Source organism: Leopardus geoffroyi, chromosome B1 (assembly GCF_018350155.1).
Source record: "Leopardus geoffroyi isolate Oge1 chromosome B1, O.geoffroyi_Oge1_pat1.0, whole genome shotgun sequence".
NCBI classification, from domain to species: domain Eukaryota; kingdom Metazoa; phylum Chordata; class Mammalia; order Carnivora; family Felidae; genus Leopardus; species Leopardus geoffroyi.
The window spans coordinates 84309845-84336116 of NC_059327.1; the positions used below are offsets into that span (position 1 = coordinate 84309845).

The 26272-nt window shown below is 38.3% G+C and overlaps 1 protein-coding gene across 12 annotated transcripts in view; it reads left to right on the plus strand.

Annotated features, from left to right (window-relative positions):
* INPP4B (inositol polyphosphate-4-phosphatase type II B) overlaps positions 1–16757 on the plus strand; it is a 778265-nt gene extending 761508 nt beyond the window's left edge. For 9 of the 12 annotated variants that reach the window (XM_045466792.1, XM_045466789.1, XM_045466779.1 and 6 more), the window contains one exon: positions 13275–14641. In XM_045466792.1, coding sequence (XP_045322748.1) covers positions 13275–13449 — 175 coding nt within the window. In that variant the 3' untranslated portion in view covers positions 13450–14641. Of the gene's footprint in view, positions 1–13274; positions 14642–14681 lie in introns of those variants that run through there. The other 3 variants (XM_045466836.1, XM_045466827.1, XM_045466862.1) reach the window with 3 other exon arrangements.
* The last annotated feature ends 9515 nt before the right edge of the window (positions 16758–26272 follow it).

Below are 26272 nucleotides of genomic sequence, written 5' to 3' on the forward strand. Positions count from 1 at the left end.
TTGGAGCAATAGCAGCTATAGTAGCAGACTGAGAAAGGCTAACTCCACACCAGAATTGTCTAGAAAAAAAAAATCAAAATGCCATAGGGATTGCCAGGGAGCAGAGAGATCAGGATGAGTCATATGCATGGTATCCAGCTCCACTTCCTCTCAACCCTGAGAACATTTCCTTACAGGAATGTGCTGGAAACCACGTCCTCACAATGAATAAAATCTGAGTGAGAGAGTAGCTCCTTCCTCTCTGTTAGGGATGGAGCTAGAGAGGAGGTTCTGTTTCACTGTGTGAGAGCTGAAGAATATCATTAATCTAATTGTTCTGCACACAATCCCAGCCCTACACCCCATGGACTACTAATGAGATCCTTGCTCTCCTCTGGAGGCCACTGCTTTCTCATTGAAAAATGAAGGGGTTGGACTGGGTGATCTCTAAGGTCCCTCCAGGCTCCAACAATGAGTCGAGGAAAAGATTTAGGCAAATTAGAGGGACCCTAAACAACACAAAAGTAGAAAAAAAAATACCCTTTTTCTGAGCTCTGTGTCTTTGCGTCTTACTCAATTGAACAGAAGAGTCGATACAGAATGTGATTTCTGACTGAAGAGCAACAAAGCACAAACCAAATGGATAGGAAAACAAAAAACAACAACAACAACAACAACAACAACAAAAAACTGTGGTGTCCTAAGAATTCTCTTGGTTCTACTACAATAAAACTACTGACATTTTTTATTTTAATCAGAAAAGTTAACTGTAAGCAATTGCCACAGTGGGCTCTGAGTGATACCTTGTACTCTCCCTGATAACCCTCTGTTTGGCAAGCAACACGGCCATTTCAAGACTTATTGTGGAAAATTGATGCAAATTTCATAAATGATGAGTCTCTTAGACTCAGATTATCTGCATCAGTGTAGTTACAAAAGGGACAGAGAAGGGGGAAAAAAATATGTCCAAGATAAAATACTTTCTCCTGGGTCTTATAATTTATAATTGCTACCTCTGTCTGTAATTCATATAAGGCAGTTTCCCCAAGATACTGATTCACTCCACCCCCTATCTTTCAGATATGGTCTCTCACTCATTTGTATTTATTTTGCTTTACTCCTGACCTTTATAACTTTTCATCTGGATCACTGCAGTAGTCTCTTAATTGTTTGTTCTCTTTCTTCCAGTCCCTTACCTTCCAGTCTACTTCCTGAAGTTCAGCACCAACCATGTAACTGTCTGCTGCTTAGAGAGTGGAGCAAAATTTTTTAGCCTGAAGTTTAGGGGCCTCTGTTGTTTCAGGATCAATAGAGTTTTCCCACCACATTGCCCCTTCTCTTTTTTAATCCTCTTAGACTATAGTCAGTGTACACAATTGAAGGCACAAAGTCAGTACTCGAAGAGTATTAGATAGATAGATAGATCTCTTAGAGTTTTTTTTCTTTGATCTCTTAGAGTTTTTAACCTACAATTCCATGAGCTTACTTCATCACAGATATCTTAGAAAATGTCATTTTCCTGTTGCATTCTGTATCCTTTGAGAGGCTGAGGGGTGCAGATCAAAAAGGGAAATTAATCAAGATCCATAGTCAAGCAATGAGAATTCATTTGGGGATGATATCATTTTAAAACAAGGAAAAGAAGAAATACTCAGCATTAAACAGAAAAACAACAGGAAGTAAGCCTCTGATCAGTAGAAAACAGCTGAATATATTTTAAGATGATTTATTAACCCTGAATAGATACTGAAGTTCTGGGACACCAGTTATAAGTCTTTTCCAATGACCATAATCAGGAGTCATATGTTGGACACAAAATCTAGATAATTAAAGGTCATTACCAGTATTAGAAGTTAAAAAGGAAGGAGAATAATGTATTCTAGTATAGTCATTTTGATAGTCATCTGTATGGATAAAATGCTTCAGGTTGCTAGTCCTTATGTTTATACATCACTGGGAGGCTTCCCCCCACATAAACTTACAAAGAAAGAATCATTTCAGGAGAAATATTTGCTGTTTGGAAATTTGTTTGTGAATGTAAAATGTAAACTCTTGAGACCAAATGACATTGAGCTTCGAAAGTATAAGCAAGGATGCCACTCCAAACACACCATGGGTAGCATAGATGTTCTAATTTATTGTGACGTTGATGGTTAGGTGATTCAAAATTTAATCTTGGCTTTATTTGCTTGCTAAACCACTGAGAATGTATTGCAAGAAATTCTGATTGTGTCACAAAATGTAAAGAGATGAAGCTTCTAATTTGGTCACTTCCCCACATTCTCCTCCTCTGGCACCCAGACATCTTTATCTTCAGTTCCACATTCAGAGAAATCAGAGAATGCTTTGACAAGCCCAACTTAGTAAGGACTTTTTTTTAAAGGACTTTTTGATAAACAATGAAAGATCCCTATTTTTTGCCTGGTCTGTAACCCATAAACATCTTTTTTTTTTTTTTTTTCTGAAAAAGATAGCCAACTATCCCATATTCTTGAATCTTCCTCTGTCTCCTTTTTCCTTTGCACCTCCAAGCATACTCACCTCACAAATGCTGAAGCAGTTTCATCTTTGAGTCTCTTTCAGACTCTGTGCTGACTTTCTTCTTCCTTTCTACTCATGTCAAGGCTCTAGATGTAGTGGTTGAAATAGAATAGACTGCTGCCTCCCATGCTTCATTACTCATTCATTTGTTGTTTGTAAACTGACTTCTGCTCTTAAAACTCTACTAAAAGTCAAAGACTACAAGTCCCATGATTGAATCCAGTGACCTTTATTTATTTTGCAACCTCCTTGCTCTGGCTGCAGTATTTGACTCATTGATTACACCTTTTTTCTTTGAATCTGTGGCTGTTTTCTATATCACTTTTGACTCTCAGCCTCCTTTCTCACAGGCCCTACAAATGCAGGCATTCCCCAGAGTTCTGCCCTCAGTCCTCATCTCTACTCATCACATACTGTCCACATGGGTGACTTTTTCTAATTAGCCTTTTTTTTTTTTTGCAGGAAACTTCCAAACCTAGGGCATAGAACTACATAGTCTAAATACTATCTAGACCTGCCTTTCATTGTACATATTTAACTAAAGACCTGCATCAAATATAGCATACTTGAATAGAATGCATTTTCCCCTAAAACCTAAACATACTGTTTTTACTCTTCCTCTTCTTGATCTTCCCCTATCTACTCTATTTTTCAAATTATTTCTGTTTAAGAATCTGGAACTTCCTTACCTTTCCCTTACCTTTACCCACTCCCAAATCCCAGCTGTCATTTCTCCCCTTAACTATTATGATAGCCTCCTAATTGGTCTCCATGCTCTCATGTATCCCATCCCTTTTGCATTCCTGGCTCAAACCATCCTTCTACTGCCACCCTGGGTGGTGTTACAACACACAGCTAATCACACCACTGTGCTGCTCATGAGCCCACCCACCACCCAGAGAATAAGGTCTAAGTTTTTGTTGGCAACCACAAACATCTGTAAAACAGCCCCATCTTCTTTTAAAAAAAACAATGTAGCTGAATTTCTTATTGCAAAATACGTGTTTATTTTTAGCAAATATCTAAAATAAGTAAGCAAAAAAGAAAGAAATTCATTTTGGGACACCTAGGTGAATCAGTCGGTTAAGCTTCAGACCTCAGCTCAGGTCATGATCTCACAGTTTGTGAGTTTGAGCCCCGTGTCAGGCTCTGTGCTGACAGCTCAGAGCCTGGAGCCTGCTTCAGATTCTGTGTCTCCCCCTCTCTCTGCCCCTCCCATGCTCATAGTCTGTCAATAATAAATTTAAAAAGGTTAAAAATTAAAAAGAAAGAAATTCATTTTCTTTGAAAGTTAATTGTCTTGCCTTTATTGTTTCCTTGCTGCCCCATTATTATGACCAAAGCAGACTGTGGGTCATTCCCAAGTGTACTGAACATTCTCCTGTCTCCATGCCTTTTCATGTTGTTTATATTCACCCAACCTCACCTAATTTCTGGCCATTGAAATTCTATTCAGCCTTCACTGTCCAACACAGAAATCTATTTCTCTAAGAAGTCTTCTCTGACTTTTGAATCTCTGTAGCAGGGGTTAGTGATAATATATGTAAATTATTTTTGGTTATGCCTGGAATTTATTCTTCCTTGTTGTATTTCATATTTTATATTCTGCCTTTTTCAAAGTTATGTAAATATTATTGTTTTTAGCCACGTACTTGTATCCAAAAGCTAAACTCTAAGATTCTCAAATGTATCTTACTCTCTTTCCTAGGATTTTCATAAGCCTTCAGTTCCAGGAGTTGATAACATAAATTGTAGCATCATACTATTACACTGTTTGCATGGGATGGTGAAAGTAAAGGGAAAATTGGAAAATAAAAGTGGGAAAAGACTGACAGGTGGTAAAAGAGACAAAACCTGTCCTAGAGGAGATGATGAAGTCTCTGTGATAGTTCCAGGGGCAAAAACTAAATGGATTCTTTTGGAGGTTCCTGTTCAAAGAGTTGGGCTTAAGGGAATGTTCGGGAATACACAACACTCACAATATGGTGGTGTCTGATGTGGAGCTAGTTCATACTCAACTCTGTCCATTTCAGATGGAACACCATCTCTGAGAAAGATTGACAGGATTCATTCAGTGGAAATGGCATTGGTGGGAAGAGATTGAAACCTGGGAAGCCCAACAGGGTCTGGAGCAAAAAAATGTAGTTGCACTTCCTCCTTGAGATTCAGGAGCTTCATTCTCAGGGCTGAGCGGTTGAAAGTATTTCCAACTCCCTGCAGATGGAAGGCATCACTTTTGTTTTGACAAGCTTGGCTCCCTTTGGGGGGCAGCTGGATTTTCATTCTGTAACGGTTCTCACGGTGCGTTTGCTCTGCCATGTGTCTAAATGGATACATCGGATTTTGTGAAACTGAACAGAGGGGCCAGAGTGGTGAAGGCAGGAAAACTGCCTCTGTTAGTACAAGGGCAAGGTCACGGTGAACTCATAGGCTGCAGCAGTGGAGATGGTGCAAAGTGGTCTGACTGGATAATGGAGGAGCGTGGGATGCTTTACAGAATGTGGAAGAATCTGGAAGATCTGAGGTGCTGAAAGAATGTCTGAGAGTGGGTGTATGTCCTTTTCTGTGCTGGAAAGGAAGAGAGGAGATGATTTGGAATGGTAGCAGAAGAAGTAGATCCAAGATTTGACCTTGAAACTATCAGAGGCAAAACTTTTCTTCTGCCCTCTTAGAGTCTCTGGCTGGGCCTGAGAATTCAATTGACATAAGACAAATAGCAAGAAGGGGCACCTAGGTGGCTCAGTTGGTTAAGTGTCTGACTCTTGGTTACGGCTCAGGTCATGATCTCACGGTTTTGTGAGTTCAAGCCCCACGTTGGGCTCCATGCTGGCAGCACAGAGCCTGCTTGGGATTCTCTGGCCCCTCTCTCTCTGCCCTTCTCCCACTCACACTGTCTCTGTCTCAAAATAAATAAACTGAAGAAAAAATTAAAAAAACAAACAGGTGAAAAGCACACTTGTACAGGGAAATCCTCACCAAAATAAATAAATAAATAAAATAAAAATAAATAAAAATGAACACCCAAAGAAGTGTCAAAACCTAAATTCTTTTATACTAGGCTGAACAGGGGCACCTGGGTTTATATAAATAAACATTATATATATATACATACATACACACACACACACACACACACATACACACACTAGGCTGAAGGAAGTGAGGCAAAACATATGGGAGTGGGAGGAGTTAAAGGAAGAAAAAGTGATCTCATCTAGGTCTATAGCATAGAATTCCTTATAAGGAGAACTGAGCATTGAGTCCCCATTGCTGGCATTAAGAACGTTTGCTTCTCTGGCACCTGGATGGCTCAGTTGGTTAAGCATCCAACTTTGGCTCAGGTCATGATCCCACGTCGTGGGTTCGAGTGCTGATAGTGCTGGGCTCTGTGCTGATAGCTCAGAGCCTGGAGCCTGCTGCGGATTCTTTGTCTTCCCCTCTCTGCCCCTCCCCCACTCATGCTCTGTAGCTCTCTCTCCCAAGAGTAAATAAACATTAAAAAAAAATAAAAAAAAAAAAAAAAAAAAGGAGAAGGGCTGGAACCAAGTAGCTGCATATCTGGTCCAGATACTCATTGTCCACACAAGAACTAAGATTTAGCAAGGGAGTAGGGGGGAAGACAGAAATTTTATTTACTTACCTATTTTTATTATTGAGAATGTGTAAATTCCTTTAACATAATCTCACAATAATCTTATTGGATAGATGTTAACTTTCTCCCATTTAAAGGAATAAACTAGAAACTTAACCAAATAGGTAATAGAGAGCTGAACTGACTTTCTTTCCTGTTATACATGTTCTAATATTTATTCATTGTTACCAATACCTGCTACATTTTCCAGGCTACTTTCAGAATAACATAGGCTATATTCTATTGGTATATATGGACTTTTATTTTTATTTGAGAGCTTAAGAGTAGTCCATGGAGTCAAGCTCCCAGCTCCACCAGGGTTGCTAACCGGCAGTGAATTTTCCTCATTATTCTCTGGTGCTTATCAAGAATGGAATCAAAAGTCTGTTTTGGCATGTTAATTTTCTGTTAACTTGGGGATAAAAATTATCTCAAACTCCAGGAGAGTAGCAAACTAGAGCAGTAAGACAATGCTTCTTTATATTTTTAAGTACTATAGCAGCAAACACACTTAGAGAATGTTTTTAGTGACTGGTTTCCTTTCTTCTGACTATTCCTTTGAAGCAATTAAAACTAAGTCATCTTGTTGGCATTCCTGTACAGAGAAAAGCTAGTTACGTTGCATGGAACACAGAAACTGAATTAGTAATGTATATCTACACCTATGTACTCATTTCTTGTAGAATTTCCTATTTATCTGCCCACTAAGGTGTGTAAGATGTGATGTGTTTTTGTTTTGTTTTGTTTCTTTTAAAGAAATTTCTTTAAACAAACTTCATTCTCTGTTTTGGCTCCTATCTGGCCAGGCTGATGGAAAGTCAATCCTATTATGTTGAGCTTTCTTCTTGCTACAGGACTTACCTTGCACTGAAACTTCTGAAAGGCTGTATCAGTCATTAGCCACTGATGTGCCTATTTTATTCATCGTGGTGCCTTTATGCCCCTTTATTTATTGCACCAAGCCAAGCTCAAGAAAAGGGAATCTTTGGCAAAGCTGACCAGTGACTGAGGGCCAGCTTGCCTCCTGCCCCTCTCCACCTCCAGTGGTCCTCCCTTCCAGGGGCACCAATGCAGAACAATGCACAAGGTTTCACCCACCCCACCCCCCACCTCTATCCTCTCCCCAACTCCACACCAACTTTTGTCCTTTTGTCCTCCTTCCATTTAGCGCTCTCTGTCTTTCTGTGTGTCTCACTCCACTTCTCTCCCCTTCTCTTTCTCTCTCTCCCACTCTTTTCTCTCTCAACCCTCAAAGGTCCTTTTTGCTTCTCACTGGATACCTCACATTTTCTCAGTCATGAGATTAACAAAGGGCAGATCTGCTTAGGTCAGGCAGCTCTTGCTTTCAGCACGGCTAAAATCCCTGGGACACATGCTTTATACTGCAGCCTAAAATATAAGGGAGCAAAACACAAATTAGTGACTCAAAAATTTTTTATTACTGTCTTAGCCGCATTTAACAATCACTTGCATATTAGCCTTCTTTTATCCAAATAAAATTAACCTCAGGCACTTCCTCATAAGCTTTTTTTCTTCAGTCCTTTCATCATTTATGATATTTCTTTCTGGACCTCATCCAAATACTCTTCTTTATAAAATTCTGAGATGAAAACTGAAATCAGTTCTCTGATAATCATCTGATGGAAGCAATTATACTTGAAACTCATTATGTCTCTCTCTCTCTTTCTCCTTCCTTTTTTCTTTAAACTTTTTTAATGCAAAACACAGACTTGATATCAAGCCACTTTCCTATCTTTTCTTGAGTTGTTTTTCTGGGCACATGTACTTTTCTTTCTCATCAAAGCAATGTTTAGATACTATCTGAAAGTATCACTATTTGGAGCCTTGCTTCTTCTGACAAGAAGATATTCCTATTTTCTGGGTACTTTATAAAACTAAAAAAGTGAAATGGGAAAAAGAATATAACAAGTGATACCAGGGAGAAATTGAATCAAAACAGATAAATAAGTCAGATTCCTTTTTTTAATTCTGAAAATAGGTAAGAATGAGCAAGAACATCTTTAGAGACCAAACACAATGTCAAAGAATGCTTTGCATTCTTTGATTTTTGCTCCCTACTTCAACTATTTCTTATTGAACTGTCACCTATTCTATTAGTAGAAAAAAATATGCATCTCTAGAGTACTGTAGTTATGTTTGAATAGAATCAAAGAATCACAGGAAGGTAGAGATGAAAGCAATTGTAGAAGTCATTTAATCTAATGTAACAACTAGCAAGAAATCACACCTGCCAGTTTCTGAGAGGTAACAAGAAACCTTGCGCTTAAAGGATCCCAGTCATAAAGTGAAAGGAATATGGTTTTGCCATTAGACAGACAGTGATAAAAATTCCCTCTCTGCCACTTGAACAAGTCTTGTAACCCTTTTGAGCCCATGGAGATCATAATACTGACCAATTTAACTGTTTGTTAGAGATGAACAAGATAACACCTATAAAGCAGCATTTACATGATAGGACGTGATATATGGGAGATCTTTTCCTTTTCCTTAAACACTCCCTGTGGTCTCCAAGGTGGCCCTGACTTTAACCTGGGGAAATCTTGACTCAAACCAACCACTTAACCATACATTTTCCTCTTCTCTAAGTTAGTGGGGCTTTACTCATTCTCTCAATCTCTGTCTTCTGTGATATGCAGGTTCCCAAGCTCACTATCACTTCCTGGTTATTGTGCTCTGATGTTCTCTAGTTCATAGCACGCCACCCTGCCCTACCCCCCCAACACTGCCCCCCCCCCCCGCCCCCGCTCCAGCAAAAATATCTTGTCTGGATATGCATGCAGGGTCCTATGGGGAGGAACCACACTCCTCTGAGTGCATGTTTTGCTTACTACTTCTCTTTCTTTTATACCACCTTGTCCATGATAGTTAGAAACTCTATGACCCAGACATTCAAAGCTATAACATAGTCTTATGTCGTCTGAGTAATTTCTGCATTACGGGCTTTTCCTATAGTCTACATAATATATTTTGAATTAGATTCTGAAATCCAGTTAGAATGAAGAAACCATTTAAAGAAAAAATTTGTTTAATGTTATTATTTATTTTTGAGAGACAGAGAGAGAGAGGGATAGACCATGAGTGGGGGAGGGACAGAAAAGGAGACACAGAATCCGGAGCAGGCTCCAGGCTCCAAGCCGTCAGCACAGAGCCGGATGTGGGGCTGGGATTCGTGAACCATGAGATCATGACCTGAGCCAAAATCAGACGCTTAACTGAATGAGCCACCCAGGTACCCCAGAAGAAACCATTTTAAATGTGGTTGGTGTTCCAGGGGCCACAAAAGCTAATCTTGCTTCTAGGCCAATGGAAATTATCTCACCTTTGATATCCTTTTATTAAAATTTTCCCTACATGTAAATAGTTGCACAGTTTGTTTGTTTTTTAAGTCCTGGAAATATACTTTTAATATTTTAATTATAAATTAAATTTTTGGAAAGCTTTGGTAGATAATTTGACATTTAAGTGTATTTTAGAATTTAAATTTCATGGCCTGGATCTAAACTGAAAACAAGAAGTCCTTTCCCCTTATTTTATCAGACTGTCATATAAGCAAACTGGAAAGCAGGGAAAGTACATTCTCAACATCCTTTCCTTGCAATTGCTGTTGTAAAGCATGGAAAAGGCCTTCAAATTTAGTTTCTTGTCTATAAAATGTGCACTTCAACTTCAAGATTTTTTAAAGTCACTTTTACATATGAGAATCTATGATTCTATGATTTCTGTTCCACTTTCAAAGTTCTTATTGATGCCAGACCTACATTACATTCAGTTTTACACAGATCTGCCAGCTTAAAATCTGACACAATCCAGCAATATAGGGCCTGAAACAAGGTGCTTTATTAAGATCAATGTATTACATGAATGTCGATGCAAATAGAGCTCTATAAACTATTGGCTCTAAAATCTTGGCTCATAATTTCACGATGGTGTACCCTTAGCTCCAAACTTGGATATAATTAGATGTGAAATGGTCTCATTTTAGCATGGAAGAAATCAGCTTCCTGGTCAGAAGGAAGTATTTTTCAATTCAGTTTTGACTGGGAATTTTCCTTTGAGGGAGCTTGAAGGGCTATAGTGGTTAAAAGAATAAAATATCAAATAGCAAAACTCTTCATGAATAATTACCCAACAGGAGAAGATAAGAAGACTATAAATTTTGTTTTTAGAGCTTTGCATGGTTTAAGAGTATACCTGCAGTGGGGGGGGGGGGGGGGGCTCATGATCTATGATACAGCAGTAGTCACTGACAGAAAAGAGGGGGGAAATATGCAAATATCATCAAGCTATGCACATTGGGTTTCATTTAAGGAAATGTCTCCTCATGTAGGCAGTGGTGTATTTAAAAGTAAGACATTTCCTTTTACTTGTTTTTGAGTGATTGCTCTGACAGGTCTTTAAAGAAAAAAAAATCATTTTCTATCCTGCAGATTCAGTAACTTCCCTTAAATGATTGATCATGTCGCATTTTCAGTGGAGACAACATTGTGATTTGCTTCCATGGTGATCTACCAACGATGGCTAAAACTAATGACTCTGGATTGTCAGGGTACCTTGTAAGGTGGCCACTAATTTGTTATTTTTCATAATCTGCTGGTGAGGAAATTACTAATATTATTCAACACATCCTTTGCAGTTTACACTTGCAGAGTGCTTAAAAATTCATTTGTGGTTATGAAGAAATGACCATTTGAGCTATTCTTAGCAGAAAGCAAAGAAACAGTGCCAAGAGTACCCTTCTCCACATTATGACATAATTGGGGGCCTTGGGCTTTAACTTCTATGACAGCCGATAGGCCATGTTACTTTCAATTCTAGCTGAATAATAGAATTATTGTGTGTGAGGCATTTTTAATGTATTAATCTAATCTCCAGAGATTGAAGTTAGTAAACAGCAAAGTAATTCAGTTATAAAATTGTCCTTCCAGAAACAAAACCAAAAAGTAACAATGCAACCTTTTAATTTAGTAATTTTCACTTTGAAGGCATATTTGGCAGACTGACTGGAAAGCATTAAATGGGCTTTGGCAGTTGTTTTAAAAAAAAAAAAAGCCACCTAGTATAAATTAGTCCACTGTATTTGGATTAAGGACTGTTATAAGATCCTTTCAACTTATTTTTTGACCAATAGTGTACTCCTCAGCCAGAGCCCATGTACAGGTGGCCCCACTGGGAAAGAGAGAGTATATCTATACTATTATACTATTATGTTGATAGATTGTGGTTAATATTTAACCTAAATTTCTAATCAGAATGTACTATTTGTAATATGATTGATAGATGAGAGAGAGAAAGAGATCGATTGATTTAGGAGACTATATTTCTTTAACAGGGAACACTGGAGAGGAACCAAGGTTACAACAAAATTAAGATTTGCTACAGATAACTTTCATCTTCAAACTGCACAGGAGGGAATATTAGTGATACTAGAGAAATAATTTTGGGCAAAGAAGCTTTTCTGAATCACAAGGATATCAATTCTTTTTTTTTTCTTTTTTTTTTTTAACGTTTATTTATTTTTGAGACAGAGAGAGACAGAGCATGAACAGGGGAGGGGCAGAGAGAGAGGGAGACACAGAATCCGAAACAGGCTCCAGGCTCTGAGCTGTCAGCATAGAGCCTGACGCGGGGCTCGAACCCACAAACCGTGAGATCATGACCTGAGCCGAAGTCGGACGCTTAACCGACCAAGCCATCCAGGCGCCCCGGATATCAATTCTTTAAAACCCACAGCGTATTTCCTACCTAACGTGCCGTAGAATGTTGAACAAGTAACTGGGTTACTCATACAATTGATGATAGGAATTATGCAGGTCCAGAATAACTCTTCTTTAGCTCAACAAGCCATTTGTTTTTCAGATAAGCCTCTATTTCACTTTGTCACTGGCTCCATAGTCCTTAGGTTTTACCAAAGAACAAGTATAACATGGGCACAGCATAACATGATTGATTTGATGCTTTAAACTAAGTCAGATAAATATTCAAAGTAATTATGATTGCTACTGGGCCAAATGTGGCCAGTAATGTGGTCAAATGCCTGGTCAAGAATGTCTGTGCGGCAAGTTTTCAGGGGCTGCAAGTGGTTGAAAGGGGGCTATGGAAGCTAAGGGGCTTGCTTGCAGGGCACTTTTCATAAGACTGAGTAACCAGTTTTCTGCCTCAAAACCTGGAAGAGCTGATAAAGATCAAACCACTCCTTGACAACTGACTGTGATTGAAATTCTGAATACTTTGAATACTGATGAAATACAATATAGAAAAGAATTTTTATTTTCAGCATATATCAGTATGGCGTATTTCAGACTTGCCATAATTGGAGCTGCCTTTAAGCCCAATTACAAATGCCCATTTTTTACTCACACAGAAAATCTTTTCTTTCCCGGAGAATCACTCTGCAATATGGATCTCTTTTAAGACCAGGAGTCCCTTGGAGATAGATTTGGCCTCATCTAAGTTAAGATGAGCAGCAGAAAACATAGTTTATGAGCTGAACTAACAGAAGGACGCTGAGTCGGGGTTTGTTAAACTAATCGTATGGCTGGCAAAGGATGACATATCAGATGTTTCATTCATTTTAAATACCAAACCATTTCCATAAATCACTTTTATAGCCTTAAATACATTATGTAAGTATAGTAACATTAGATGGTGTGTTTAAATGTGCCAGGCATGTCCGTTTGCTTCTCTGCATACTGTGTTTCTCTTCTTATTTTCCAAAGATGTATTTATCAGATTATTTTTATGGGTCCATATTTTAGTTTTATTCATGTAGTCTTGTTGATTGGTGCTGTTATGTTTATTTGATTCTTCCTTGTACATACACATTCAACTCATGTGAGTATCATAGTGTCTCTCTCTTCCTTCTTGCACAAAAAAAAAAAAGAATCTTCTTTTTTAATACATTTGTCAATGTAGGACAGTAAGAAAATAATACACAGATGCATTTGGGGCTATTTAGCATAAAAACTCCATCTGAAACAGTTGTATTCTATAAAATAATGTGTTGAATTTCAGGATATTTAAGATTGAGTTTCTTTACTGTGTGAATGCTATACTATTTTCTTTTCTCCCCTGACTCCCCGCCTCCCCCCTCCCTGTTTAACAGCAGACAAACCCAGGGAGCACTGAGTGAATCCGATGATCCTGAAACAGGCTGTCTAACTGATAACAAGCCAACTTCTCGACACTTCTATCCTGTCGCCTTGCTGCTTGTCAGCTCACACCTGTTAGTTGTGTGGCTTATTTTAAGTCTTGCATTACTATTAGCCAAATACCAATAAGTTTTGTGTTGTATTCCTTTCTTTTCTACAAATGACAATGGACTTTAAATTATGGGGACAATGCTGTAATATTTCTACATTTTCAGATTCACAGAATTTAAAAAAAATGTTTGAAATGTGTTTTGTTTGTTTTTCCTAAAATCTAAAAAAGAAGTACTATGCATTAAGTGAATTATTTTGCTCTTTTGTTCATGGAAAAGTGTTTCCCACTGTTAACCAACTCAAAAGAATTTTTAAATTTCTGTCTTTGGAGTAAGACAAAGAACAGAATCCTGAAAGCTTGAAGTTCTGCACCTCCTGTTTCTCTTCCCATTCAATTTATTCAAGACAATTAAGAATGAATTTGCACAATGCACTGAAACCCTGAGTCAAGTCTTAGAGATGTGGGAGGTTCGAGACTTTATTTCCACTGTGCTAACATCCTTGTTGCCATCAGCTGATAGAACCTTCTGTTTGATTCTTAATCTGTTAGTTATGTTGGTTCTTTGCTTCAATTTACCCTTTTCTGTCCAGTAATTTGATGGAGAGAATGCCTATTTATGTTTTGTAATTAAATTAACCTGTTTGTAACTCTTGTTTGGGTTGATTTGGCTCTCGGAGTACTTTTCTATTCTTTTTAACAAGGTCTTGTTTGTGTCTTACACGCCATTTTCAGCCCCTGTGACTTTTGTACTGTCTGTGCACAAGCACCCTTCCTTTATAAAGCAGAGACTTGGACCAGGCTGTTCAGAAAGCCATTTTTCTCTTCGTTGCACAGCTAAAATAATGAAGTAAAATAGAGATGAAATTTTCCTTTGAAATCTATAGGGCCAGACTTAATAAATTAAATGCCTTATTCCTAGAACCTGCATCCTTAGGGCTACATGTAGATCTTAATGTGTTTTAAAGAGACTGACATTAATTTATGGAAAAGTTATAAAAAGGCAGATATATTTATGAACTAAAGTGAAGCTGTATTGTGGAGCAAATTATATTTAAAGTGTTTATTAAACCTTAAATATCTGTTAAGAGCAAAGAGACTTTAATCATCTCCTTCTGAGGGCAATAATGGTATTGGGCCTGGCCTAGGATTTAATTTTGTAAGATGTATCATCATTTGTGAAAAAAAAAAAATGTAGAGTTGAATCTTTGTTATTTTTACTTGGACTGTTGCTGCAACTCTGCATTGAACAAATAAAGCATATTTATTTATTCCGTGTTTCATGAAGTTGTACTTTTTCCCCTTTCACCAGAGAAGGATGCCGCATAGAGAATGTTCTGAAGAATATCAAATGCAGAAAGTATGCTTTCAACATGCTACAGCTGCTGGCTTTCCCCAAGTACTACCGACCTCCAGAGGGGACTTATGGAAAAGCTGACACCTAACTTTACCAACATGTAAATAACCAGGAACACAATTACGCTTCAGTCGGATAATCTCCACCTTTCTAAACTGTTTTATTGTCACGAGTTTGTGGAGGGAGCTGATCAGGGATGTTTGCCCAAATCTAGGAATTACTCGAATTAGGTCTTAGCATATTAGTCTGAAAGAAATCCATTAAAAAATCTCCAGGAACATTGTGATTCTAGTTCTCGCTTCTACGCGGTGCCCCTCGCAGGCTGAGGTCAGCTCAGAATGTGTACATTTCATTCACAGTGTCCCTTAGTGGAAGGCACTGATTCTGAGGAAACATAGGTTGCTGCAGGAGGAGTACAGGTGACTCATAGAGGGGCGCTTGACCTCCAGAATGAACACAGGAGAGTGTAAAGGAGAGAGGGACTCAGACACGGTATTTCACAGCCTTTCTCACGAGTAACCTTAGAGCCCATTTGTGGTATTTGGAAAATATCTTTCCAGGGAATTAAAATTCGGTAGCATCAATGCATGATGTTGACGGCAGAAGCAGGTTGCTAGTGTGCTTTTTAAAGACTGTGGTCCTCCAGGCGAGACATAACCAGTCCTCCGGAACAGGTAGATGACAGTGTTAGCAACTCAGTGGAGATACTTTTCAATAACTTGGTATCTTTTCTAAACTCTGACACAGGTTGTATGGTGATAAAGTTGTATAGTAGAAAAATACCATGAGGAACTAAAACTGCAAGAAAACGAAAGCTGATCACCCTGCTGATGTTAAACATGAAAATCCCCATCAGCCTGAACTTTGTGTAGCCAAGTTCAAAAAAGTCCAAAAAATATCTTCGTGATGTTTTCCAATAGTCATCTTGCTACAGAATATAGACGATGGAATCTGTGTTGTCTGGCATAGATTACTACGTGTGAATAAACATTTTAAGACATATGCAACCATAGCTAATGATAAACCAAAATAATTATTTCTGTTGACTTCAATTTCCAAATCACACCAGCATAGGTTTTCCAATATTCCAAATTAGAAATTGCTGTAGAGATTATCTTGTATAATGTCATTATAAATGGGTAAATTAAAGCACGAGGAAGATATGCCCCCAATAATCCAGCTAGATAATTTTAGAACCATGATTATAATCTCTTCTTACCTTCCTAGCCTGTGCCATGCTAAAAATGCATGAAAATTATGGGAGAATGCTAGTTAGTTAAATAAAAATTGTCATTTATTGCTGGAATTAAACCTTAGAGTACAACAGTCTGAAAAAATGAAACCTATTTTCTCCAGATGTTGAGTTTATTCTTTCTCCTCACTCATTGGAAGAGTATGACATCCAGAGCATAAATCTACCCTTTGGATATGCCAGAGGCTCGTTACATAGATGTCTCTTGGCTGTGACCACATTCAGTGGATAATATTATGGGGCTTTCCATAGCTAGTGTGACAGCTTCTTGGCTAAGATATCTGTTGACTAAGGACTCCAAACAGATCTCTAGGCTCATGTAGGGTTTTCAGATTACTACAAATTTTAGATAACTGTTTTGGGCTTTGAATACTAGAATTATCAATCCATATTTTAGCTAATGATTTGCGGGCATTATATTTGAGACCATTGACAAACAATTCATAGCCTTCTTAATAAAAAGTGGCTGTATACTATAGATCTATTCACAAAGTTTTCGGTGTTCTGCCTTATATTTCATTCTCCCTTTCAATGATTAGATATAACTTTTGAATTGTTCAGTTTAATTTAAAAATGGTAGGATTTGGTGTTATTTTCATTATCCCATTGGATTTAAGGTAAAGAGGTTGGGATGACAGAGGTTTCCTCGAATAACAATGAAGCCTCATTCAGTATGTCACAGTGGTCTGGGTTCCAAAAGACCTTAAGTGAAAATGTATCATCTTATAAACAGTATAATTTTTGTCTGTATTTTTAAAAATGAAAACTCTTGACTCAAATCTGGAAAAAAAAACTTATTAAATGGAAAGCCAACAGTAGGGTTTTCTATTTGGGGGAAGATATTTCAAAGATTTTTTTTTCTTTTGAAAAGTACTAATATAGAAGTCTTAAAGGCTAGAGTTTACTGTAATACAAATGCATAGAAGTTTTCATTTATTATTAGCATAGTCATCTGCATTTCCCTATATGAAGCCTGTATTTGTACATACTTTTAAAAGTGGATTTCATCAAGAAAATTCATGTTTTGTATCAACAACAATATTGCTCCTTTCCTGAGAGATATTCTAACTATTCTTAGAAATCCACTTCACTATTTCTTTTTTCTTAATTTTTTTTAATGTTTATTTGTTTTTGAAGGAGAGAGAGAGCGTGAGCGGGGAAGGGGCAGAAAGGGAGGGAGACGCAGAATCTGAAGCAGGCTCCAGGCTCTGAGCTATCAGTGCAGAGCCCGATGTGGGGCTCGAACTTATGAGCTGCGAGATCATGACCTGAGCCGAAGTTGGGCACTCAACCAACTGAGCCATCCAGGTGCCCCCCACTTCACTCTGTCTTAAGTTATTATGGTTTTCTAAATCAAAGAGCAAATGTTAAAAAGTTTTAAAATCTCCTTTGTACAAACACAGCCTAATCATCCTTTTCTCTATTTTTATTTAAAAGATAACACCAGCAGGCCTATTTCAAGAGATCAGATTGACTCAGAAACTGAACCAAGAAAATGACATTTCCAAACAAGATAATTTATTTTTGCTAAAAATATGTTTCCCCTCTAATGATATCAAATGTACATATCAATTCCGTATTAGCTTTTCCTCAGGGTTCTGCAGAAAACATGTTTAAAAACAAGGGAAGGTAAAATCTTGATTATGTTTGACCCAGCTACAAAAAACCCAGAGACTGAAAATGCTCCACAAGACAGCTAAACATAAAAGTTTCAGATATTTGATTGAAGCCAAGCCACACTTGGATGCATTCATTCATTTATTTCTCATGTGTTTTTTTTTTTGTTTTGTTTTTGTTTTTCTTGTTAATATTGTCTCTGACTTTGTCTACACCCTGCCAAAACAATCCTTTGATGTTTGGTGAGTCCAGCCATCCAGCGTCAGAGCAACCATTTGATCCTGCTGACAAATTGTGCCAAAATGCCCACTCACCTAATTAGAGCAGTATGCCGTGTGACTAACCTCCAGCTCTTACTTTATAAGACTAATTCCTGTTTTTCTGAAAAACTGTGAAGTCTTAAAAACTAGTATCTGGAGGAAGGATACTTTCCTTTTTTTCCTCCCCCCTCAGCTAAATATAGTATTTTGCATAAAATTTCACGATGGAAAAGAAAAAGATTTATATGGAGTACTACCTTTCCTCTCAACAAATCAAGCCCCTCATGTCAACAAGTATGGTACATGCCAAGGAGAAAGGATACCAGTGATGTGCTAGAACTGGCTTTGGCAGACTCATGAGAGTTGATCATTGAATTTTCAAGAATTTTATAAGCCAGTTGTTAAACACACCATCATTAAATATTAAATTATCAAAAGCAATCGGATAAATCTTATTAAAAACAAAGATAATAATGAAAACCTACCACTTCATAATTATTTCCCTTCATATTACTCTTTATCTGTGCTTTTGAGGTTATTTATGTCAATTGTACGTACGCAGTGGAGACACTATTATCATGTTCTGTGCATCTCTTCTTGACTCCACACCCAGTAACATCATGTGGGAAATTGACCACAGTGGGAGTATGTACACCAAAGAAATTACCAAATGCTACAAACCGGGACCTTTAATTTCTGAAAAGCCAGGTGTTAAACATTTACCAGCACACAACTGAAAGTCACCATCACTTTTTCTCCGGCAAATAACAAATAATTGGAAGCAGTATAAAGTTATTCATATGGTATTAAATTCAACCACTCACCTTCAGATGGCTACAACTTTGTTTTGGTTTTTACCCTTTTTTAGACTATAAGTAATATTTGACATTTATATTTTATTTGTAATTAAATTATTTAATCATATAGACACATTCAAAACTGTATCTCTCTTGATGCTCTGCAAGGGAAATCTTAGCAATGCATCTTTAGTGTAAGCAATAACAGCGGCTGAATTCAGGGAAATGTTAGCCTAATTATAGCACCACTGAAAATGTGCTTCAGTACCAATTTTTAAGTTGATAATTTTAGCACTTCCTAAAAGCAGGAAAAACAGTAACATATTACTGTGTTCAGATTCTAATAAATGTAGTTTGGTTGAAACCCAAACTGTTAAGCAAATTGAACTCTGGCGGTATGCTAAAACATCGCAGATGTTTTAGATGTTTGCTTTCCAAATACGGTGGCATATCAGTTGTTTAATTCAATATCCAGGGCACCTTTTGTAACCCTTAGGAAATAAGTTAACGTTTATTACGGATTTAAAAAAACTGGCCTGAGAAAACCGGTGATCAGCAGTTACAAAAGCCCAGTGAGCATTTTGAACAAAAAGGATCCCTGATAGCTTAAGGCCTTACAAATTATGCACCAAAGAGAATGATCTGTGTAGTTGATTGACAACTTTAGTGTGAATTGACATTCATTTAGCCAGCTGCAATCTGCAAAAGCTGTGCTTTTTTTCCCCCATATTTATATTTTATTGCTTTAAACAGAAAGTCCCAATATATTATATCCTTTGTTTCTTCGGCAGTTTTAAGTTAGAACTTTCTATCCAAACAGATGCTACCTATAGCAAAACTGTCTTTAAGAACAGGAAAATAAAATAAATGTTTAGACAAAACATCATGGGCCAATTAGGTATAAAGTTAAGGTATGGAAATTTGGATTTTTACTTTCTGAGACATATGCACATTAATCAGTTTTTCAACTTTATTTCTAAGCAAGTAAAAGAGTCTAAGGCATTTCTGATGTCAAAGAAACAAAGCATATCTGGCTAACAAGGAGGTAGGAAAAAAAAATGTAAGGTAATATCAGCCAAAAACAATTGTACATGCAATCAGCTGTCCTCAGCTTGAATTCTCATAGATTACATGAATATTTAGAATTATAAACTTAAAAGAGAAAAGAAGGCTCACGATAAAGTATAGAGTACCCAGAGAGAGTGACTGTCAAGAGAGAGACCTAACACAAGTGATGTTGCCTGATAAACCTTATCTTGTTTATCTTTTAGTGAATAGAATTCTTTAAGATAATGTTGCACTTGCCTACTCATAGTGTAAATATATTCACAGTCTTCCTAAAATCATGGAAATTCTTCTAAGGGCACAATCCAAAAGTCCATCTTTAATGGTCACGCGGTATGGTTTCATTGTCAAGCAGGCATTATTGACTCACGTATTGATGAGATTACCTTATCATCTATAAGTGTCTTGTGATACTTTCATATCACTATCAATATTAAAACATATTTCATGTCAAAAGACTGTCAAACTTTTCAAAGGCAGGTTCCATTTTACTGTAAGTAGATGGACATCCCCATTTCCCTGCACAAGTGCTGTCCTTTATACACATATACTTCTCATGTGAATATTTTATTATTTTGTTTAGCCTAACATCTAATTTTCAGATCCTTGTGGTACTTATATGAAATGTTGGCATTTGTTTTCCTTTTATGTTAAATATGTATTCTAGATGAGCCAATAATGTGTGTTCCTAGGAAATGGGGCACAGATAGGTTAGATCGTGTTATATTGGCCTTAGAAGAAATATCATTTTATTTTGTTGTTCTGTGTAAACCATATTCATTGTACACTGTGTGTATATTTTTGTTTAAATAAATGTGATTTTTATTTTTTATGTTTCTGTCTTTTTCTCCCTATCACACATTTTTTTTCATTTTCATCAGTGTAGCAATGTCTAAAAGTTAATTAAAATAGCAGAAGGGTAGCCTAAACAATATTTCAAAGAGAATAGACTAATTTTCTGCTAGACCACAATTACAGCACTAATTTTACATCAATACTCAGTTAGTCTCATAATCACTAGCAGCATGCATGTTTTATGGTTGCCATTCTGTAGGAGCAAGATCAACCATAATTTAGAAAAGAGTTCAAGAACCAGATGTCAATGCTTCAACACTGGGCAAATCAGTGATCTTTGTAGCCCAGATGATGTTATAGTCACTTGAGTACATGAGATAACTTCTCCTTATAGGCTATTTGGATATGATCATTTATAATTCATTATAGTAGCTGATACTAGAAGGCAAATTCCAAAGTTTTAATTATATCTTGTTGCCAAAAAATTAACCAAATGAGGCCCCTGCTTGCATGTGAAGAAAGACTGAAGTTTTGCCATCTGGAGAATTTCAAGAACATTGCTGATCCTGCAGGAATAAACATTCCTCTTCTGTAATGTCATCATCATTAATATATGTTTGTACTAACATGTGGTTCTACCTCTGAGCAGGAACAATCTGTAGGTAGCCCCATGGTGAAACAATGCGTAATGAATTATAACAAAATGCCACCTGCTGTAAAACCAGAAGAATAGCCTGAATGAAGGAGTAGTGCTCTGCTGTCTTAAACATCCATGCAAAGGTATCTTGGGTGTTGTAAGTGACATTCCTACTCAAAGTCACAATTCGACAAGGGGCTCAGAACATCTGTTCCTGTGTTTTGGTATCTCCAAAGAGCAGAATCAGGAGAATGGGTAGATGTACTTGGAGAATGTCAAGTCAGCACCCATTCTAAGTGAAAGTAGCCACATGTCATGATTCTGTGGGTCCATATGGCAACAAATAGTGAGTTCTGTGTTCTCTGAATGGTCCTGATAAATAAAGTTGACTCAAGAACAAGCTTTTAAATAAATATTAAGTGAAAAGGGAGAGGATCTTGAAAACATATTTGGGTAGAGTACCAGGGATATGGTGCTCAAATGTTAAGAGCTACCTTCCATTTCCTAATCCGTATGAATTTGTCTGTCACTAGAGCCTTTACTTTCAGAATGTAGTAACAGCAACCATGATAGTGGTCTTGTTGCCTAGTATGATGATCTCTCAGTTTTTAAACCAATTGCCCATAAGCCACCACCTCCTTCGTGCTTCGACCTTGAGTGTGTCATGCTAACACTGTGATTTCATTCTAAACGCTCTTTAGTCTCAATTACTGCTTCTGCATCTCCTGCCTATTTCTTCCATTTAAGAGTTGCCCAAAAGTCTAGACTCGGTATTCTTCTCTGCTCGTTTGATATGCTCTCCTTTGAGGTCTTTATATCTGTTATTCATTTCTAAGGAGAAAACTCCAGCACAGGCTAAAGAATGTGGGCTTTTGAGTCACAGTGTCTGGATGCAAATCTGGCTCCCCCAATTAGATGCAGACATATGTCAAGCTCCTAAGTGCTTCTGTGTCTTCACATTCTGATCTATAGTATGACTGAGTTAGTGCTCCTCAATGAGAAGTTAAGTGTGAAAGTCTACACCTAGCCCTTTGCCCGCTGCCCAGCATGCTGCATCTCTTCTGTCGCCAGCCGGCACCTCTACCCTCCATAGTTTAGCCCCATCATCTGCAACCACGTGGCTGGCGGACTAAAAACTACATTTTCTCAGCACACTTACAATGGCAATTCAGTATATCACATAGATTCTGCCAGTGAGACCCACCTGCACCATATTTGGAAGGTGGAAGGAAGACAGCAAGGAACGGGAGCTGATTTACCCTTTCTGCACCACTGTGGGCAGGCAGACATATTGCAATAGCAGCAGTTGGGCTCCCATTTCTAGTGCCAGTTCCCCAGCTTGCAAGTAGGGGTGGCTGGGACTTCAGCAGTGCTCACAGCAGCAGCATTTTCCAGACCTGTAGGTGGCAATGCTAATGCCTGATCATTGGATCAGAGGTGCTTGAAGCGAGAAGCCTGACGAGAGTCTACTTCTGACATGAATTTCCTCCAGTCATTCCAATGATCATCTAAACACCGAATTCCCCTTATTACATGTATTAGTTATTCTCTGCTAGACATAACTGGACTGGATTCTACTCCCACACTAAACCCTGACTGATTATGCCCTCAGTCCTATAGGACATATTCAAAATTTCTTTTTAGTAGTTGTTGCTGATTAACTTATGTATCTTTGATTTTTCAACTGAGCTCCAGTGCCACCATTTCAAGTATCGTCTGGCCATTTTTAACGTATCTGTTTTAGGACATTCACGCTTTCATTGGCCTCCTTCCAAGTCACACACAGCCCTCTAAGTTTCCTGTCAATGGGGTCTATATTCTAGTCACACAAGTTTACAAGCTCAAATCGGCTTTGACTCTTCCATCTCTGTCAACATATAAAACCTTCCATTTGTCACTAGGTCTATAAATTTTACCATTGCATCACCTCATATGTGTTACTTCTCTTTTTTACAAACAAAGCTATTTCTTTCATATGCATCTTTTGTCATCCCCATAACTAGATACTTGTCCAAAGTAAATGAATTTCAGTATTCAATGAAATCCACAATTTCTTCTTCTCTGTCAAAGCTTGTTTTCATTTCTGGCTGTTATGTCCTTCATACATACCCACACTTGGAATCTGCATACACAGTGCACGTCCCTTACACACACATATACACATGCTCATACACACACACACACACACACACACATAAACTCTCTTCCAGTTTTTATCTGAGCTGTTTTCTTTCTTCCCAAAACTATTCCCAAACTATTCCTTTCCCAAAACTATTGCTCCAACTTTAACTCATCTGCTTCTTATTCCAAAGCAATCTTCAAACATCATTCTAAATGGAAGTAGTCTCCACTATTCTAATTTCTCTGTATTATACCTTGTATAATTTATTCATTTGTACATTTATTCTTTTATCCATTTAGCAGATACTTTTGAGTGTCTGTGTTGCTGTTAAAGAAGGGTGTTTGGCAGCAGACGAGAAGCATGGTTTTTCCATTCACAGACCTCATGGTCCAGTCTAGTGATGGAAGCAGACAAAGGGGAAACCAACTAAAAAACAAGTGATTATTCATTATTACGTTTGATATGAAGTAAATAATGTAAGAGTTTTGCCAGAGAATCATGGTGTAGGTCAGAGTGTTTATCTTGCTTTAGATAGGGTGATAAGGGATAATCTCTGAGAAGACATCACATAGATTAAGCCATAAAGGAAGAGAATCATCCAGGAAAGCAAGGTACAAGCAGAGACAGTGGGGGGGGTGGGGAGAAGTAGGGGGCAGTGTTGGGGCCACAGAGTGTAGGGCTGGGGGAGAAATGAGATTAGACTTAGCAAAGGCCTTTTAGTCCAGGAAAAGGAATTCAAGCTTTATTTTATGTGCAATTAAAAGCAACTGAAGAAGGGGCACCTGGGTGGCGCAGTCGGTTAAGCATCCGACTTCAGCCAGGTCACGATCTCGCGGTCCGTGAGTTCGAGCCCCGCGTCGGGCTCTGGGCTGATGGCTCAGAGCCTGGAGCCTGTTTCCGATTCTGTGTCTCCCTCTCTCTCTGCCCCTCCCCCCTTCATGCTCTGTCTCTCTCTGTCCCAAAAATAAATAAACGTTGAAAAAAAAATTAAAAAAAAAAAAGCAACTGAAGAAGAAGATAGAAGAAGAAGAGAGGGAGGAGGAGGAGAAGGAAGTGGAGGAAGTGGAGGAGTAGGAGAAAGAGAAAAAGAAGAAGGAGAAAAAGGAGGAGGAGTAAGAGAAGAAGAAGAAAGAGCGGGGGCGGGGAGAGGAGAAGAAGAAGAGGAGGAAGAAAAAGGAGGAGGAGGAAGAGAGGAGCAGCAGCAGCAATGACAAGGTTCCAAGCAGAGGAACTAAAGGGACCTAGTTTATATTTTAAAGGATCACTCGAAGCACCATGCATTAAGAAGAATCAAAACTGGAAGCAGTGAGGGAGCTAGAAGGAAATTAATTGCAGGCAGTGAGACATGGTGTCAGACTGGAGCTGAAATGGTAAAAATGAAGAGAGATCCATGTAACATTTGGGAGCTGAGAATGGCAGGACTTGCTGGAAGGTTGGCGGTGGGGGGTGGGGTGAAGGGACCGAGTAATTAAGGTGAGTCTCATTTCTGACTTGAGCGACTGAAAAGTGGTGGTAACATACTGAGATGCAGAAAGAGGAGGAATAGGTCTGAGCGGAAAGCAAGTCTTAGGCTTTGAACACGGTAGGTTCTGCTGCGTAAGTCATCCAATCCTAGCAGAAATTCAGGTATAGCCATGGAGATGAACGTACGATTCAGAGAAAAGTCTGAAGTAGCGGACGCTGTCTACTAGACTCTACTAGTCTAGAGTAGTGGAAGCTGTCACTCGTGTAAACGAACGCAAGCGCTTAGAAGGGTAGTCGGCACTTGACTGAAAGTGGCAAAAAACTAAGTGAAACAAAGACAATTTCTTGACTCATAAACTGAAAAAGAGCAGGGGTGGGGCTTTAGGTCCATCTGCTGCCTGATGTTTAAATGATAATTTCGATTCTCTGTTTCATTCCCTTTTTCTCTCTGTCTCTGTCTCTCTGTCTCTCTTTTTCTCTCTCTCATTTCTATCTCTTTCTCTAGTCTCACCCCCATGGACTTTTTCAGAGGAGGAGGCTGTTCTCTCCTCTGTCTTAGCATAATTTTCCAGAAATTCTCTGCCAGTACCAGGCTTACATGATGTTTTAACATGTCTCATGAAGAAAAAAGAGATGCTTTCTCTCCCTGCAATCCTATCGATCCCTATCGATCTCTCCAGTCATTGTGTCCTGGGAAGAGACTCTGAGGGGCCAGTATGGGCCACTCTTCCACTTCCATGGCCGATGAAGTGTGGCACTTTGAATGACAACTCACCACATTAAGTGGCATTGGCAAAGAGCAATGCCCAAAAGAAAGAGACATGGGAAGAGAGGACACCAACCTCACCTGGGGAGTCAGAGGGTCGAGGACGAAGCCCACAACCAGAGCTCTCAGGGCTTGAACATTAAGAGGCTGGGTTATAGGAGAAGCAGCTTGCTTTTGATAAGAATTGCTTTACTGTAAAACTGCATTATATTTGGAGTTAAACTCTAAAGTCACTAGTAAGATAAAAATGAAAAGTAATTTCACTGAAATAAATGTAACTAAGGAAACAACTATAATACTACAGTGAAAGGCAAGACGCTTAATAGTTTCTGGATTTGCCAGCAACCCGGAGTGAATCAGTTCATTGTTATTTTCCATTTTGCCATATGTAAACTGAAGATAGCACAACTCTATGTCTGTCCCTTGTCTGCTTCATGAACAAAGGGTGAATTCACCTGACTGCAAGGATTTCCTGAAACACATATTGCTTCTAGAATATGGTTTTATTTCAGAAGCCCCTGACTTACTCCCAAAGAAAATTATGAATTTGAACTGATTTTCTTTTTTTTTTTTCATTAATGTTTATTTATTTTGAGAGAGAAAGAGAGAGTGGGGAAGGGACAGAAAGAGAGGGAGAGAGAGGGGGGGAAGGAGCAGAGAGGGAGAGAACCCCAAACAGGCTCCAAGTTGTCAGCATAAAGACCGACAGAGGGCTTGATGTCACGAACTGACATCATGACCTGATGAGATCATGACCTGAGCCAAAATCAA